A 19,176-nucleotide genomic window follows, 5' to 3' on the forward strand; every position below is an offset into this window, starting at 1 on the left:
CAGAGTGATTATCGAGTGCGGCACTGTTTAATGTGTCCTAGGATACACATTCGGTTCAAACAGATCGCAAGTTGTGTGTTTACTTTTTCAGTGGATTACAATGCAAGTTGAAGAAGAGTTTGAACTGATCCCTGCAAAGGGGGAGGGGGGGGGGGTGGCGAATATGAAGTTAACTGAAGCAAAGAATGTGTTTTAGACAGCCGAACCAGAACGAAATGTACAGCCCCGATTTTTTTTTGTTTTGTTTTGTGCCAGGGAAAGGTTGTGTTCTCTCCCAAGAGAATCTTCTCTTACCAGTTAAACCTGTAACGGACAATGTTCTAGTGAACGCACATAACATCCAATATTCATTCTGTCCGATTATCTCCCGTCTCTTGCTCGCGCCAGTGGGACTATTGTCAAGATTCTTCCGAGTTTCACTTCTTGCAATAAACGAGATTGTTTTCCTTTCCGTAGGTCTCCGTGCAAACGGGTTTCTTATGGACTAAAATTGTAAGAATTTTGTGGAAGAGCAACGACTTTGCACAATTAATAGAAAATACCGTTTTTTAAAAGACTTTTTGCCACAACATGCATCCCGTGCATAACCGGTTGTATAACTAGGCAGGATAAATGGTGTTAACCGTCTCCTTGGAATCTTTGTGTCCGCGTAAGCTCCGTGTTCTCATTTTGTGTAACATTTTTTACACTTTCTTTAAAACTTACAATATTATTATATAGTACATATAAAGCTTATTTTCTGAGCTACCACCAAGTATAAAACATCCTTTGTGGGGGTAATTTATACTCTACTTTATTTACACCTGAAAACAGGCGCCATCTTGAAAAGTTTGGATAACTCGAAGTCGTTTAATACGAAGTTGACATTTTTTGGTCCCTTGAACTTCGTATTAACGAGGGTTTCCTGTAATATGTGTAAGCAGAATATTATAGCTCCTATAGAACATTCAGAATGGGCTAGTCCTATTGTGCCAGTTAAGAAATCAAATGATTCTATACGTATATGTGTAGATTACTCGAAAACGGTCAATTTTCAAACCAGATTTCAAACCTCTACCATATTTTCCTGATATTTTACAAAAAGTTAAAATAGGAAAGCACAACACCAGGCTTGATTTACGTTCAGCATTTTTACAAATAAGTTTGCATCCAGACTCACAAAACATATTGTGTTTAACTTATGATTCTCACTTGTACAGAATGCAACATTTAACATTTGGTACAAATGTTTCGTCTCAGCTTTTCCAACAGGTAATTGATTCAATTTTAACAGGATTGATAGAGTTGCAGCATTATTGATGATGTTATCATTTCTGGAGAGAGTCTACAGATAGAGATATGTACACTATTCATTTTAGAGAAATGTACACTATTCATTTTTAAAGATTCTTCATGAAACGGGAGAAGATTCAAATCAGTCAGAAAGACGTATGGAATATGACGATAATGCATATCTAGCATATTTATGTCCTCCAATTAGGAATGAAATGCATCGGCAGGAACTAAGCGACAGTAAAGAACACAATGCTCACAGTTCGTCTTCGAAGCAAGAAAGTAGTTCATATTCGAAGGAAGTGAGCAGACTTGGTCCAGGAACCAGTTCATCTTCGAAGGGAGGAAATAATCTTGATCCAGGAACTACTTCGTCTAAGAAGCAAGGGAATAGTTTTGGTCTAGGACATAGTTCAATGGGAAGAAGGAAATCGCAAAGAGTAAAAAGGACAAGTGTGTTTTACCCCTCATGAGTTTGTTTTCTCTGGAAGGGGAGAAGATTGATATATATTATAAAATGTATTATTGTATATGGTAACCTAGCAGTTATGGCCAATGTACATAGTCTGTGCATAGCAACGATTATGCATCTTGTTTATGTGTCTTATGGATGATTTTAAGTTTTAAAAATGTAATCCACCTTGTTACAAGTTTGAATATATTTAATTATGAAGTTCCAATCTTGAGATGTTTATTTCTGTTTGTCATAAATATTAGGACATAACAGCTTGTCTTATCTTGTAGGAATGGACCAGATTATAACCTTCATCATTGCCCTTTATTTATTTTTCATTCTTCAGTTGGATCTGCATTCAAATCCAACTCTCCTCCATTTATTTATTTCTTCCCACCATTCTTTTCCTTTTCTTTCATCTTTTCAATTTTTTTAAGATGGTTAGTGTATTCACATTCATAGTAGAACTGTATAATTAAACTGCACTTGCCAAGACATACCGCCACAGCTCTTGTGAGAGACTCAGTTGAAATGTGTTGAAACGGTGAGTGAAAGTTTTCTCCCCATAATATATTCAGACGTGTGGCTTTCAAGGTTCTTGTTAAAAACCATCATTCCGGGTTCGTTGCTGGATCCTTCTTCAGGGCTCCTCCAATAAAATCACATTATAAAGTAAAAAGGTTAAAAACGGAAAGAAAAATAGTTCAAAGGATAAAGTCACTTTATTAAAAACTGTCTCATGGACGTCAGCTGTCTTGCGTTAACAACGCACGCCACTATCCACTGCCTGCAGCACTGGCCTTGCTCTGTATATACGAGGTCTGACAATTAAGTTTTGCAAACTTATCCTGGAAAATATGCTACATACCTTATTGCTGAATAGCGCTGGGGTCACCTTCAAAGTACTCCCCTTGGAAAGCTTTACACTGATGCCAGCGCCTACTTCACCTTTGAAGCAATTTTGAAACTTGTTTTCTGGAATGGCCTTCAGAGCTACCGTCGTATTAGCCTTAATGTCCTCATTGTCATCGAAATGTCTTCCTTTCACCCCTTGTTTGATCTTCGGGTTAAGAAAGAAGTAACTGGGGGCTAGGTCAGGTGAGTATGGCAGGGTGGTCTACCAAAGTTATATGTTCCCTGGTCAAAGACTCCCATACAGGCAGTGCCGTGTGCGCAGGTGCATTGTCTTGAAAAGTTCCAGTCGTTCCCATATCACTTTTTCAATTAGTACACTTGCCAAGGTCTTCAGTTAAAATTTTCTGCACAGTTTCCCTATCAATGTTCACATGGTCTGCTATGGATCTCATGGTCAGTCGCCAATTTGCATGCACAATTTGATGACTTTTGGCAATGTTTTCGTCCGTTCGGCTCGTTACTGGCTGCCCTACCCTTCCGTCATCAGTCACTGGTTGCCTTCCCTTATGGCATTCTCGTCATACACCCGCAATAACATTTCCTTATTTCACTCCCACTCTTGCCCAGTTGCACCAGAAATTTGATGTTTGTTCTTTGCTCTAAATCCAGCTCAACCATTTTCATGACACACATGAACAAACAACAATGCACATCACTGAGCACAAATCCACCACCCGTCAACGCGAACACTGCTGTGAGACACTGAACTACCAAGGTTACAAAATCTTACAGAGCTGCTTGTATAGTGCTGCCCTCAGTGCTAAACAGTGGCGAGTTCACAAACTTAATTGTCCTTCCCTCCCCCGTCCTCTTCTTATATCATTGGGTAAACTGAATTCGCTCTCAAGGTTTCAGGGTGTCTACCAGTCTGGAGAACCTGGAAATCCTAGAATTGTTGGAGAAATTTACCATGTTTCTGGAAAGTCAACATTTTGAAAGTAGTTCACTTGGAGTAAGGTTTTCAAACAAACAGAAAAAAGGACAAGAAAGATTTGTTATATTTGTTGTGGACAAACTATACTTCAGTTTGATATGCCTAGTATTACCCGTAGTTAGAGTACAGTTTGCATTTTAAATACTCTAAATAAAGGGGTCATGTTTTAAACCTTTTTAAAGTGGAAATGCACTACAGTGAGTGGCTATTGGCATTTACCACTTTCTTCTTGCAGTTTTAGGGTTCTACTTGGTTGATATTATGATTAATACATTTTATATAATTATGTATGTATTTATGCTACAATTATTAGGATTCAAACAGGTGTTCTCTGGTTACCAGTCAGGTAAAATTGCCATTAGGTTATTCAGGGAATGTGAATTCCTGTAGATGAGAGCTATGTATGCGCTCGAAACGTTGGGAGCTAACGCCGATTTAACCTGGCTGGTAACCCAAGAACACCTGTTCGAATCACATTGCCAGGAAAGCTACAATTTACATGAAAAATAAGTATTTGTTTACTATTAGTCCATACAAGGGGTATCGTAAAGTTTTATCATCATGAACTAAATGAAACAGAAAGTTTATTTCATGTTGTGGTCCTTAAGACATCTCTACATATTCACTGTCCTCTAAATATTCACTGTGCAGATGCACACATTTCTCCCAGCATTTCTTGACCTTCAGCAAGCCGTCACTGTAGAAGTCCTCAGATCCCGTCGAAAACCAGTGTTCCAACACTTGCATGACATTTTGCGTTGTTGAATTGCCGATCCCGCAGTGGATTTTTCATTTCAAGGAACAAGAAAAAGTCACTTGGGGCAGGATCAGGAGAATTGGGTGGAAGTGGCAAGATTTCCACAGCACCAGCTTGAGATGAGTGAGTGGGTGCATTGTCAGTGAGGCGGACCGTGGAACCCTGACGCCTTAGACATGTAGTGTTCGTCGTGAATAATTTTCCATACGCTGCCGTAACTAAGACGAGTTGCATGCATGATCATGTGGAGAGTTACTCATCGGTCTTCCGGATGAGATCCTCCACTTTCTTCACTGGAGCTGCATCGTCCGTGAGTGATGGTCTTCCAAATCTTGGCTCGTCTGTGAGGGACATGTGGCCACTTTGGAAATTTCTCTTTCACCTTAAGCTGGCCGCAGTGGCAGAGTGGTTAGCACATCGCGCTAAGGAGCCAGGGGTCCCAGGTTCGTATCCCAGCCTGGGCATGGATGTTTGTGTGTGTCCATTCATCATATCATCACTCATCCCATCTTTGCAAATTAGCCAAAAGTGGCACAAAAAGCGAAGTAAAATAAAGCAAATCAATCAATCAATCACTCTTTCACCTCAAAACAGTTTAACCTAAAAGGTAATCATCAACATAGAAAGCCTTTGTTTCATCATGAATCTGCTGTTCATCGTATGCCTTCAAATGCAGGAAGTTAATCATGCTGTGAGCCTCAGTCTTCTCCATCTTGCAGGTTACAGACATCTGTCAAAAAAGTAAACGACATACTTCGAACATTTTTACACCATCATGCACACAAGGATCAGTGATTACACTGGCAAAATTTATTTCTCATAGCTCAAAAACTTCTGGATGATAATTAAAACTTTACCATATCACCTCGTACATGGCAAGTATTACGCAGAAGCTTGCCCTTGATGCTCCTATTCAACATTCAATTTCTGTTTCGTTCCTGTTCTCATTTTTAATTTTAATGTGTGAAGTGAATATTCTAAAAACTTGATTAAGTGGGGTTCTAAGTGTGGTGTTAGCTAAAATGCAGTGACATTCTTACATGTTTAAATATGTGAATTGCCCTAATGAACTGGTCTGGAAAGTTTTGGTTTTTGGTCTGGAAAACCTGGGAAAGTCAGGAAAGTTTGTTTATACAAAATTGTAGGCACCCTGTATGCTGGAAATCTTTTCAGGGGGATTTACAACATGATTTTTTAAAAAATTAATCCATTTTGGTATTGGTATTAGTTCCCCTTTTAGTCTAATTTCATGCTTTTCTTGATACCTTTTCATCCTCATATTGCTTCTTTTCTTAACTCTGCCTTACAGTTCATGCTTAAACCACTTTTTCACGCCAAGCAGCTTAATGTTACTACGTTGTTCAGGTACCAGTGTCAATATTAACCTTTTGTGTCCCAAGCATCTCAATCGAGATACCCAAATGTAACCCTCACTGTCCCAACCATCTCAATCGAGATACCCAAATGTAACCCTCACTGTCCCAAGCGTCTCGATCGAGATGCTGTGCCAAGGTCGTAGTTTTTACGTTTTAATTTTTCTATTTTTGGCTAGAATTTCGATTTTTTTTATATATTGTTCCTAACACATGTATTTAACAGAAATGTTTTTTTGCATTTTTTTTTGTCTTCATGAAAATGGAGGGGGAATGGCGGGAAAAGGGACTTCTCTTTTGTGTCTCTTTTCAAGGTCAAATTTTTGCCAACAAAGGAAGACAGGCTTTGTTGTTCTAAAGCAATGCTTTTCACTCCCGCCTGTGAACTGCTTTCGAAGGAAGCTTGTTTATCAGTATCCGATGTCAAAATGAAAGTTTTCCGTTGCTGAATCTGCGTTGTGAGAATGGAATTTCGAAGCGCGCTGAAGGAAACCTTTGTTTTTTTAGCACAAGTGTCCACAAGTTGCGACAGGGGTTACCCTGCATTGTCTAAAAATAGAATTTCAAGCAGCTGCAAGAATCGGTGCTCATTTTTCACTGCGTTCTAGCTTTTCGTCCGTGAATGTTGTGCGTAGGTGTCGTTATGTGCCCAAGTGCGAGGACATTTTTTGGGTGGTGACAATTTTTTAAAATAATTTTTGGGGGTTTTCTCCTTTCCCCCTCCATATATACACCAAATTTGCATAAATTTTGCATTTTGTGCATTTTGACGTTTTTTTAAGAAAAGTATTTTTGAGGGGATTTCCCCCCTTTCCCCCCATATGTACGCCGAATGTGCATAAATTATATATCGTCTGAATCTGTGATTCATTCTGCGTTCAACGGTATATCTTTCATATCTCTAGGGCATTTTGTTTCTGAGCTATAGTCATTTCAAGGTACCGCTGCATTTTGAAGCTTGAATCAGTGGCCATTCCTATTGGGGGTACAACTCAAGTTACATTGGTCGTACGACAATGATGCAAATATTTTTCTGTTTCTTACATGCCAGCGATAATTTCTATGTGCATTTTGAACTTTTCATATACTTTTTTTGGGGGGCGGGGGGGGGGGTGTAAACCCCATTTTTAAAAAAGTATTTTCAGGGATTTCCCCCCCCTTTCCCCCTCCATATATACGCCGAATGTGCATAAATTATATATCGTCTAAATCTGTGATTCATTCTGCGTACAACGGTATATCTTTCATATCTCTAGGGCATTTAGTTTCTGAGCTATAGTCATTTCAAGGTACCGCTGCATTTTGAAGCTTGAATCAGTAGGGTGCCGACCATTCCTTTTGGGGGTACAACTCAAGTTACATTGGTCATATGATAATAATGCAAATATTTTTGTGTTCCTTACATGTCAGCGATCATTTCCATGTGCATGTCGACACTGTCATGTACTTTTTTCTTGGGAGGAGGGTGGGGGAACCAAATTTTTTTTTCCAAAATTTTGGAATTTTGAGAGTTCGCCCCCTCCCCCCGCCACATATACGACGAATTTGCATAAATTTCATATAGTCTGAATCTCTGGTTCATTCCGCGTACAACGGTATATCACTCATCTCTCTAGGGCAATTAGTCTCCGATCTACACTCATTTAATTGAAACTCTGCATTTTGCTCAAAATCGGCTCGGGACAGAGAGGCTTACATGTGAAAAAGGTCTTGGGTCTCAAAAGGTTAACATTAATCACTAAGATCAATTGTTATTATCTCAGCCTTATAAGTTTGACATTTTCCAAATTTTGTTTTCAAGAAGTTATTTCAAAGAAAATAATACAGCTTTAACATTTTTCTTCTAGGTTTTCAATCGACTTTTGGGCACTCACTCTGATGCTGCAAGTTACACATCCCCCTTAACTCCTGCGGAGCTGCTAGTTGCGTTGCACAATATCGATCCTACAAAATGTGATATGAAAACTATTATCAAAGGTAAGTCAAGTCTGATTTCTATCATCTTGTGATTATAACACTCAAGTAATTTCCACAGAACAACTTTTCATATTACCTATGCAATGTTTTGTGTTTCCGCATTGCACAATTGGATAGTTGTTTTTTTATTCCGATTAATTTCGAAGGCTCACTGCCATCATTCACTAAACGTACAGCATCTGGAGTGGAGATGGTAGCGTGTCACTTTTTTGTTCATTCCCGGACAGTGGTAGTTGCATTTTCTCCAGTTTGGCAGTGCTGGTGCATGTTTCCTGGCGTGTGTCATCGGCTGTGCTTTCTGCTTTCTGTTGTCAGGTGGTGGTTGGGGGGGGGGGGGGGGCATCTGCTGCATTGTTTTGCTCAATGTGGATGCTCACTGAGAATTCTGCATGAATTATTGGCTCCGGGAATTATGTGTGATTTCTGCATGTATTTTTTTCCGTAGACATGAAAAATTGCTACTTTTATTAGTCCAAATCCCATTGAATTTATAAATGCTTTAAGGCAAGTTTTCAAAGTTTAGCTTTTATTTTTATTGAGGAAGAAAAAGAAAGCTAGCTGTGTGGAAAATAAAAATAACAATTTAAAGGCAGAATTCTCTGTCAGTTTACTTTGTTAATGTCTTTTTCAGAACAATCTATTATCTAACAGGTGGATGATTATTGCAAAATAATATATCTTGAAGTTGATTACGTAAATTTGAGTTTGAAATTCTTATACAATTAACAATTTTTCGTAGATTAGTATATTCCGTAACATTTGTGACTTTTGTTTGTAGATGTATTTCGATTCTGAGTATATGAAATGGCCTTAAATTAAATGTTTAAATATATATACGAGGGTCATACTGAAAGTAATGAGCAACAATTTTTCATGAACGAAGTTTTGGTTTTATTATGTAAAAACATGCTACAGACTTTACTTTTCAACAAAGTCTCCATTTCTTTGCACTGATTTTCCCCACCTTTCTGGAAGCTTGCAAATACCCTTACGGTAGAATGGAGTTGATCCAGCTGCTTGCAGACACTGACTGTTTGTTCTCAGTCATCTGGTAGCGTTGGCCTCTTAACTGTTCCTTCACAAAACTAAATGGATGATAGTCAGAGGGTGCAATATCATGACCGTAGAGAGGGTGAGGCAGAAGTTCCCACCCTGTTTTCCCCATTTTCCTCCCTGGTAAACTGAGCACAGTGCATGTTGAAGGATGATTTCCAGGATGTTTATTCAACAATGCACGATGGGAGTTTGTGAAGTGTTTGGATATACAGCAAGCATTTATGGTTACCCCAGGTTCCAAGAAATTCAACCAACCAGAATGCACACCTCTGCTTTCCATGTTGCACTCCTTGGAGGCAGTTTGTGGGCGACTGCTCTGAGGCTGATCTTTGATGCTCGTGTTTCCATATTTAAAATTTTTTATCCATCTTCTAACACTGCTAGCAGCAGGAATTCCCTCTTTAACAAGGAATTCAATCACGGTACGTTGTCGAAACAAAACATCACTGTCAGCCATTTTAAACAACTGACTGCGCTCATGTAATTGAAGCTAACGACGTCACACTACCTTAACGCATTAAGTAAAGACAGTTTACTTTGTTTGCGTGTTTTAATGGATTTTGATTTTTTTTAAATTGTTGCTCATTACTTTCGGTATGTCCCTTGTATATACGATTTAATTGAATTGAATTAAAGTTTTTGGATACATTGGAATTACGCAGACCCTTTATATTGTTTGTATATTTGTGTGGGTGGTGGGAGGTGGTAATACATAAGGTTGAAATAGAGAAAACATCTGCTTGAACCCTTGAATTTTTAGAAAGTTTGCCTTGAAAACTTGAATTTTATCATGGTCCTAGAGTGGCCACCCTATTCCTGTTCTTTACATGGTTGGAGGGAGGCCAAGTGGGTGGCTGCATTTTTCTTTTAATCGTCTGCAGCCCCACCAAATGGAAGAAAATGCAACTATCACTGCCCGGGAATGAACAAAGAAGTGATGTGCAACCATCTCTGCTTCAGATGCCGTACCCTTAGTGAATGAAGGCAGTGAGCCTTTGAAATTAATAATTGTGTACGTAATACTTAAACCACATTTATCGCATCCATCATGAACTGTTGATATATCATTCCTGTTTTATATTCATTTACATGCACCCATAAATGTATGACATCTTTCAAATACAACATACTAGGAAGGAGTATTGTATGTTTTCAAGGCAATTACAGTGCAACCCATGATTGTTTGTGTTTTTTTCTTTGTTTTTTTTATATCTTGGTCTGTTGAAGAACATAAAATTCTGTTTCTGCTGAGTAAGTTTTAAAAAAAATGGGCAGAAAATACAAAATAAGGAATTTATCATAGAGTTGAAGTTAGTTTTAAGGTGAGATCTCATGATCTCAACAAGTGCAATTAGAAGAATAAATAGAAAATTTTACGCAAACACCTCCTTCAGTGAGTCACTGTGGCCTCAAAATAAAAAAAATAAAAAGACTAAATGAATAGAAAGATTCTAACATTAGGTTAAGTTGGGTAAGGTTAGGTTAGTTGTACCTAAAATCATGCAAAGTTGCGTTGAAAATCACTGATGCTAGAACCAAGTTTTGTGAATTCTTTTTTTTTACAGGTGCATATACGTCTTCTCTCTTAGTGCATAATGAATTTTTTATTTTTATTTTACAATGAACTATCAAAAGGGTTTTTCATTGTGTTTTTGCACAATTGTAAGTATATAACATAATAATGCTACACCTTAGAATTTTTCTATTGATTTTAATTCATTCTAGGAGCCATAGTGATTTGCCAAAGGAGATGTTTTGCATGAAATTTCCTGTATTTTTTCTTCTAACTGCGCCTATTGAGAAGGAGATGTCAAAATTTCAGTTCCCACATCACCCAAGTCCTTTCCTCAATACACAAAACTTAACACACTACATTTTTAAATGTTTATTTAATTTAAAGCATGTGCTGAGGGGCTGTTCAATGTAAAAGCATCCTGCCTGTGTGTGTATGGTAACTTTAAAGTATGTTTAATGTAGGAATAAATAAAATAAAAGTGAATGTATACAGCTAGGTAATTGTAATTTATTAACATAGCTTGCACCTTGTGCCAGCATTATTAAGGGTGACGACAGACCTGGAAAACCTGGAAAACCAGGAAAAGTCAGGGAATTTGAGGTGTCAAAAAAAGTCAGGGAAATGTCGGGGAATTTTGTCTTGATTGACTTCTTTTTTTATGTCTTTATGGAACTCTGCACAGGAACAGGAAATCTTGTTGCTAAGTTTCGGCCTCAACTTAGGCCCCTTTTATGCGCACTGATGGCAGGAGGAGAGAGAGATAGAGAGAAAATTTCCAGAGCAGAAAAATGTGTTAAGCCTCTAAATATTACGTGGATAATGCATTGAATTATCATTTTTTCTTCTCCATATGGGAGTAGTAAGGGGACAGAACTGTCAACAGTTGGATGGGATGGGAGCAGGTGGTGCCATCCGATAGTTGTCGGACGTCGTAGTAAGGAATTTTGTTGGACACACTGAAGGAACATGGAAACAAAGAGGCTCCATTGATACATACGATTTTTGTCGAATATCACCACCCGACAAGAGTATCTCACTACAACATAAATAGCATATTGGTTACGTGCGTGTTACTCACTAACAATAAACAAAAATACGTTAGAGTATTTAAATTGGTCTACCAATTTGAATACTCTAACGTATTTTTGTTCACTACAGCATGCGACAGAAATTGCATGCATGGCACTCTTATGGAATTGATTTTTGTTGGATGCCTTCAGACTGCAACATCCAACAAAAATCACATGCATAAACAAGACCTTTAGACTGCAAGTATGCTGCTGGAATTTTATTACTCTTCTGGCTCCCCTTCACCTTATTTAATGTAGCAGTGCCTACAAAGGTTTTCTTTCATCATACTGAAGTATTACTGGTTTCGCACAAGTTTACAATGACATTGCACTATTCTTAGATATCAAGAAGAATCCAACAAAACGGGATATATATTAAATAATATCACAAAAAAGTGAAACATAAATCTGCATTTGTGAACGTTATAAAAATTGGCAAGTGCATGCTCCCAACCTCAAATTTACTGCAACAACAACAGTATTTCAATGAAATTAACGCTACCCTCTGTCCTGTCTGTTTAAACTCTTGAGAGATGGTCATTAATCTCTCACTGAGTGAAGGTAATGTCCAATATTATGAAATATAATACTAATAATAAATACGTAAATATTTTAATATCATATTTGCTTGAATCATTCAATCATAAAAGCAAATCACTTTCTTCAAGAATTGGCTTATCTCTGCCAGCCCTACTAAATTTTCACTTTTCATCTACTGATTTATACGAGGGGTGTCCAGAAAGTAAGTTTCAATTAGTAGGGACCTTGATTTTTCGCAAACATGAAAACCATAAAAAATGTGAATTGCTGCGAAGTTGTGTTTGTGAATTTGCAGTGATGTCTGGATGCATTTTTCGCCCGTTCGAAATATCAAAATGACGCGAATTGTGTGCGTTTTTACCAATTTTTTTTTTAAAAAAATGTCAACACTGTTAAGCCTTGTTTCCATGTTAATAAAACATTAAAATGCTGACCAAGGCAAAATTTATAAAATATATACACTTAAAACGTAACATTTCCACTCTGTAACAGGTCCAACAGACCCTGTTAGACGGTGGAAACGTTATGTTTTTGTGCTATATTTTTATACTATAAATTTTGCCTTAGCATTTTAATGTTTTTATTTTAAAAATGTCCTAAAACAACGAAAAAGTCCGTGAAATCCAACGTTCTTGTCTTTTCTAGGCTTAAAGAAACAAAATGTGCCATATTTGTGTACATAGAACGTGCAAGTTTTCCAACATTTTAGTCAAGAGTAAACTATAATGCTTGTTATGCATGGAATAATTCCGACAGCCACTTTAAATCATGTATTTCCCACGATTTTTTCAACTTCTATCAAAACAATTTGCATCACAGAGCAAAGTTGCAGGGTTCTAACAGGATATCAAGTGTGTATCTACCCCCGTCACACGGGAGCCGTCTCTTCAGTATTTGTCACGTGAGATGTGTTTTGAATTACCAAACTAAGTGCGCACCATCGGCATTTGTCGAGCAAGAAATAATGGAGCTCAGTCGTTAGGGCATCTGACTACCTGCGAGAGACCCGGGGCCGATCCCCAGAATGGGAGAACCGGGATCTTTTCCACCTGTTCAATCTGCTCCGGCACCCACCCAGCGTCGTATCAAGTGGGTACCTGGAGGAAACTTTGGGGGGTGAGAGGTAGCCAGGAGCATGGTGCTCATCACATCACCCCCACCTTCAGCCGTGATCAAGAAAGTGTGGGGCCCGAACTCCAAACCCCCTAGATGCCTTTATAGCATGGTGCAAAGCATAGGAGAGCACTTTACTTTTAGTTTCTCAAAAATTATTACTGGGCAATCTGAACTTTCATTTAGAAACTGACAAACCTGAAGTAAATAAATTCCGCGCTGCTATCTCTTCTTACAATCTAAATATTTTGAAGCTCGATCCTACCTTCCACACGGCTACCTCGCATTCTTGGCTAGATGTCAGCTTAACAGGAGACTGCTCTCGAATCACCAAACATGGACAAACGAGCGCCTGTGGTCTCTCGTTCCACGATCTTATTTACGTTGCTTACTCGCTCAATGTTCCGAAATCCGAGCCAAACATAATTGAATACCGCGATTTAAAGAAAATTAACCCCGCTTCACTAAACGAAGATGCTACAAGAACCCCATGGAATTCAATAAACAGCTTCACTAATATTAACAATAAGCTTAATGAATTAAATAGTCTAATCTTACACCTTTTCGACAAACATGCTCCACTAAAGAAAAAACGCGTCACGCGGCCTGCTTCCCCCTGAATGACCGACAGCATTCTCACACTTATGGCGGAGCGCGATTCGGCTCACCGCAGGTTTAAATCTGACAAGCACCTCAAATCTCCAAATACTTTAAATAGTTTTAATAACTACCGCGTGTTGAGAAATCAATGTAATCAGGCCGTGCGCAACGCAAAGAGGAGGCTTTCTTACGAATTATTAAATATGCAAGGCAACCCCCGAATGTTGTGGAATAACTTAAGAAATTTAGGGCTAGGAGAGAAACGTAACGTAGATCCTACTCGTGTTTCGTCCCTTGATGAATTAAATACACATTTCTCTCTCTCTAATTCAATGAATAACGATGCTAAAAATGTTACTATTAGAGCTATAGCAAACCACAAAACAGAAGTGATGGAGTTTAATTTTAACCCAGTCTATGAGTTCCAAGTTGCAACCGCAATCGATCGGATCAAATCTGGTTCTGAAGGAGCCGACAACCTCCCATTGCGACTAATGAAGCTGATTTTACCTCATGTATTGCCATACATCACTGACATTTTTAATCTTTCTCTGCGCTCTGGTATTTTTCCAGATAAGTGGAAAATAGCACACGTTCTTCCTCTCGCCAAGACTGACCCCGCCACTTCCGTTGACAATTTCCGACCTATCAGTATTCTTCCCGCGCTATCCAAAGCATTAGAATACATTGCTCACGACCAAATCAGCCGACATACAAATGAAGTTCTGGCTCCGTTTCAGTCGGGATTTAGACCTAATCACAGCACTAGCACCGCCATGACTCACATAACCGACGACGTCAGACAAGCTATGGACTGCAGACAGGCGACAGTTTTAGTTTTATTGGACTACACGAAAGCTTTCCAGTCACTCGACCATGATATTCTCAATTCCAAGCTAAAATCATTTTTTAATTTCACCACCTCTGCAACCGACTGGGTCAAATCCTACTTAACTGGACGTAAACAAAGAGTGGTTTATGATGGCAAGTGCTCGGCGCTATCTGAGATCACTTGTGGCATTCCGCAAGGAAGTGTACTCGGCCCTTTATTATTTTCTTTATACATTAATGACCTGCCAAATATCTTGAAACACTGCCGTTATCACCTGTATGCCGATGACCTCTAGTTGTACTATTCTGCACCCCCAGTAATGTTAAGCGATGGTATTTCCAAGGTTAATGAAGATATAGAGAGGATTGTTAACTGGTCGCTAGACAATGGCATGTATATTAACCCAGTCCACAGATCAAACTTCTTCTCCAACTCTTTCTCCGTATCGGCTGTAAGACTATGGAATCAGTTGCCAGAAAGCACTAGAGCAGTAAGCTCCGTTGGTTCCTTTAGCAGACGTGTTCGCCACTCTCTTCAGAGTAGTCGTTAGATCTTCTCCTGTCAAGCAGACAAAAAAGCATGTGCAAGTGAACGAATTCTTAAAATACCTTGCAGTTACTTAAATACAATTTTAAATTTTGCATTCTTTCATTCCATATTTAGTTTTTTGTGTATTATATATTTTGTATTTTGTGTGTTATATTCAGGGCTTTAAGACTTGTGTGTATGAGTATAATGTGTGTGTGTGGACCTATGTGAAATGACTTAGTGTACTTTGTGTATAATATAATAATGTATAATTTTAAATGTATGGTTGAGTGGAAGAAAAGGCTTTGTACGGTCTTAACTCCGCCATTTAAAACAAGGCATTAATAAATAAATAAATAAACATATCAGACTGTCACAAAAATACGTAAGACCATGTGACCTACAATTTAAGATAATAGTTTAAAAGCACAGTGGACGTATAAGTTTTGGTATATTTGGCACAAAAATGTTCTAAAACAGAAATGCGAATTTTGGGAAACATAACACTAACAAGTCAAAAAAAGATAATGCCAATTTTTGGTTCCATAATCTGTCATGTGAGATTGATTGAAAATTTTTGGGTGCGTCTCCACTTATGGTCATTATGCACCCTTTAGTATATATGTGGAAAATTCCATTATCTAAAACTCTTACCTTAAAATTAAAAAGGGGGTTAGGAAAATAACTTTCCCAAAATAACTTCCAAGCTATCAAACTCTCACAAAGAGGCATAGGTAGGCCATGTGACTTACAATTTGAAACAGTAGTTTAAAAACACCATGAAGGTATAATTTCAGGTATTTTCCAGAAAATGCGCTAAAATGAAAATGTGAATTTTGGGAAAAATAACACCGAAAAGTAAAATATAAAAAATAAAAAAATAAACCAATTTGAAAAAAATATAACAAAAAATCAAGGTCCCTACCAATTAGGCATAAATAAAACAAGAATATCAGTAGTAATTTATTGCATTACTAACAGTCCTAACATCCTAACCTAATTTTCGGCATAATCACCACTGTTGTTCTGGCATTTGTCGTAGCATGGCACAAAATTTTGAATGCCAAGGGCATATGTGTCTGACAGCAAAGACTGGAACTGTCTCTACTGCAGTTTGGTGCCATAATATATCGGTATTGGTCACATGAGATTGATTGATTTTAATTTTTTGGGTGCGTCGCCACTTATGGTTATTATGCACTATGCACCCTATGGCGGATGGAACCGGTAATTAGCGAGTTGTGCTCCCGATTTTATTCATATTCTGAAAGGAAAATATGATCGTAGAAGCAAATGAGTCTCCTGTAGTGTTTTCAGATACCAACCAGTGCCTATCGCAAGTAAATTGATCCCACTGTGAAAAGCAATTTGCCAAGAATCTTCGAAAACTGCACCACCTGAGACGCAGAGACAGCGATATGTTTTGGTTCGTCCTGATTCACAAGAACGGGTCTTTAAGTGAACAGTGACAACGAGTCGCAGGACATACATGCATACGGAAGAACGGGTTCTTTAAGTGAACAGTGACAACGAGTCGCAAGACATGCATGCATACGGAAGAACGGATCATTTAAGTGAACAGTGACAACGAGTAGCAAGACATACATGCATACGGAAGAACGGGTCCTTTAAGTGAACAGTGAAAAATAATAATAATAATTAGGCAGTAAGTAATTTGTTTACGAAGCACATTCATAAACCATATGAGGTATTCACACCATTATCAGGCGTGTTTCCCAACTCGGGAGTGAGGAAGTGCAGTGAAAACGAAAGTATAAGAAATTCAGTGTAGGTTCTATTTCTCGACCTTGACGTGAGTGTGGTGTATTGATCGAACCTGTGCAAAAAATTGTGGCAAACGAATCACAAAAGTCAAGAAACAGGATGCCGAATTGTGACAGCTGTAAATCATTACGCCTCGAGTGTGAGAGACTGAAACTGGAACTAGCGTCAAAGAAAAAAATTATCGACGTTCTGAAATCGGACTTTCGAGATGTAGAAGAAGAAAGAAGGATTGCCCAAAATCTGTGCGAGACAAATAAGCAAGATAGTTGGAGTGAAGTAGTGAAACATGGGAGAGTTCTATTCAATCAGCACTATCCATCCACTAATGCCCCAAAAGTAAAGTGCTTGGATAATTCATTCGAGCATACCAACCCTTTTGCAGCACTGACCAATGAACCTGGTGAAATCGAAAGTGCACGCAATCAGTGTAGGGAGCTTAAATACCAAGAAAGAAGAAAGAGGCATACAACAGACCCAATCAATGCACTTCGAGACGGGAAAGTTCAAAGTACTACAAAACTGAAAATCAAAGAAAAGAGACCCAAAGCAGTGATCTTCGCCGACAGCCATGGGCGCCACCTGGCCACCAATATGAAAGATTTTCTACCAGCAATGAATATATATGGTTCAGTAAAACCTGGGGCAAAGTCAAAACATGTACTAGAAGCAGCAAGGAAGGACTGTTCAAGGTTCAGCTCAAATGACTATGTTATTATAGTCACTGGCTCCAATGATATTGCGACAAATCAGGGCAGCGATGCAATAATGGCAGTACGTGACTCACTAGGTTCACTGACTCATACAAATGTAATTGTAAGTACTATACCCCACAGATATGATCTCATCCCTCAGTCGTGTGTAAACATCGAAATACAAAAAATAAATAAACAGATGAAGAACACTTGTAAACACTTCAAAAATGTAACCATAATCGACCTTGACACAATGAGCAGAGAATATCATACAAGACATGGACAGCACTTGAACCACAAAGGAAAACAGTATGTATGTCAAATGATCCATGGTATTATTAACAGAAAATCACAGGAAAATCAAATCATCCCACTCTGCTGGAAAAAGTGTACTGACACAAGGAAGTGGATAAGTGGAGCAACACTAGTTGAATCCGACAAGGAAAAAACACAGAACACTTTGACTGAGACAAACAACAAGAGCAGCAAGGAAAATGATAGGGTGGGTGTAGAAGCTAGCGACATTGCTATGAAAACTGTGAGTGATATTGGTTTCATGGAAGAGAAAGGGCGGAAATCAAGTGAAGAAAGTGAGGAGAATGGCATAAACCAAAGTGAAATTGAGGAAGAAACACATTCTTCCATGGTAGAAGTACAATCTGAAAACAGGGATTGTGCTACAATCAGTCACGACACCGAAGATAGCAGTGAAAAGTGTAGTGAAAAAGTGAATGCTCCAAATGTACGGTCATCTCAACGGAAGAAGTGTACACCCAGTAAACTGAAAAACGATTTTTTATGGTAAGTGATAAGCATACTTATGATAACCAAATCCCCAATAAAAACAGCCTGCGAAACCAAGAAGGAACGATTACAGTTCTCCATAAAATGTACAGAGCATTTCCAACAAAATTGACCAACTGGAAATAATGCTAAGTGAGTGCACACCAGATATATTTGTAGTTACTGAACATGGTCTCAGGTCTGAAAATTATAAATTATGCACAATTACAGGTTACAATCTACATGCAGTCTACCACAGGTCAATTCAAAAAAGTGGTGGCACTGCGATCTTCATAAAAAATAGTGTACAAAATATCAAAAAAGTGTTAAACCTTGACAAATACTGTATGGAAAATATACTAGAAGTTAGTGGTGTAGAGCTTAATATAGGATTAGATACATTTAAGATTATAGCAGTATACAGATCACCAAACAGTGACATAAATCTCTTTGTAAATGCTTTGGACAACATGCTAAACCATCTAACAAAAAACATAACAAACTGTTAATAGTTGGAGATATAAACATACATCTTCTAAAACAAGACACAAACTGTGCTCAATACTTGGATACCTTGAAGTCAAACAACCTAACTCAAATAATTCAAGAACCAACTCGAATAACAGAAAGTACAGAAACCCTGATTGACCATGTAATAACAAACATACAATCAAATCACATTAAAGCTGAAGTCCTACATACGCTTATCTCTGACCACACGTCTCAAAAAATTACAATACAAGGGAAAAGGTTAGAATACTCAAAAAGTTACACAATAGAATGTAGGGATACATGTGCGCAAAATATAGATTATCTTAAATACCTCTTACATCAGGAAAATTGGATAGACCTTTACCAACTAACTGACACGAATGATATCTGGGAATTGCTAATAAGTAGGGAACGGAACTTTATGTGCTAAAAAACTCAGAAATATTTATTTTTTATGTGTCATAAATGTTGAAAATATGTGATAAAA

At 38.1% G+C, this 19,176-nt stretch overlaps 1 protein-coding gene across 2 annotated transcripts in view; it reads left to right on the forward strand.

Moving 5' to 3' along the window:
• Nucleotides 1–19,176, forward strand: part of Sym (symplekin scaffold protein) — a 175,536-nt gene that overhangs the window by 127,151 nt on the left and 29,209 nt on the right. For both annotated transcript variants that reach the window (XM_083112238.1, XM_083112247.1), the window contains exon 16: nucleotides 7,553–7,682. In XM_083112238.1, the coding sequence (XP_082968364.1) occupies nucleotides 7,553–7,682 (130 nt within the window). The remainder of the gene's footprint in view (nucleotides 1–7,552; nucleotides 7,683–19,176) is intronic.

The sequence above is a fragment of the Lepisma saccharinum genome, chromosome 1 (genome assembly GCF_977018435.1).
Source record: "Lepisma saccharinum chromosome 1, izLepSacc3.1, whole genome shotgun sequence".
NCBI classification, from domain to species: Eukaryota; Metazoa; Arthropoda; class Insecta; order Zygentoma; family Lepismatidae; genus Lepisma; species Lepisma saccharinum.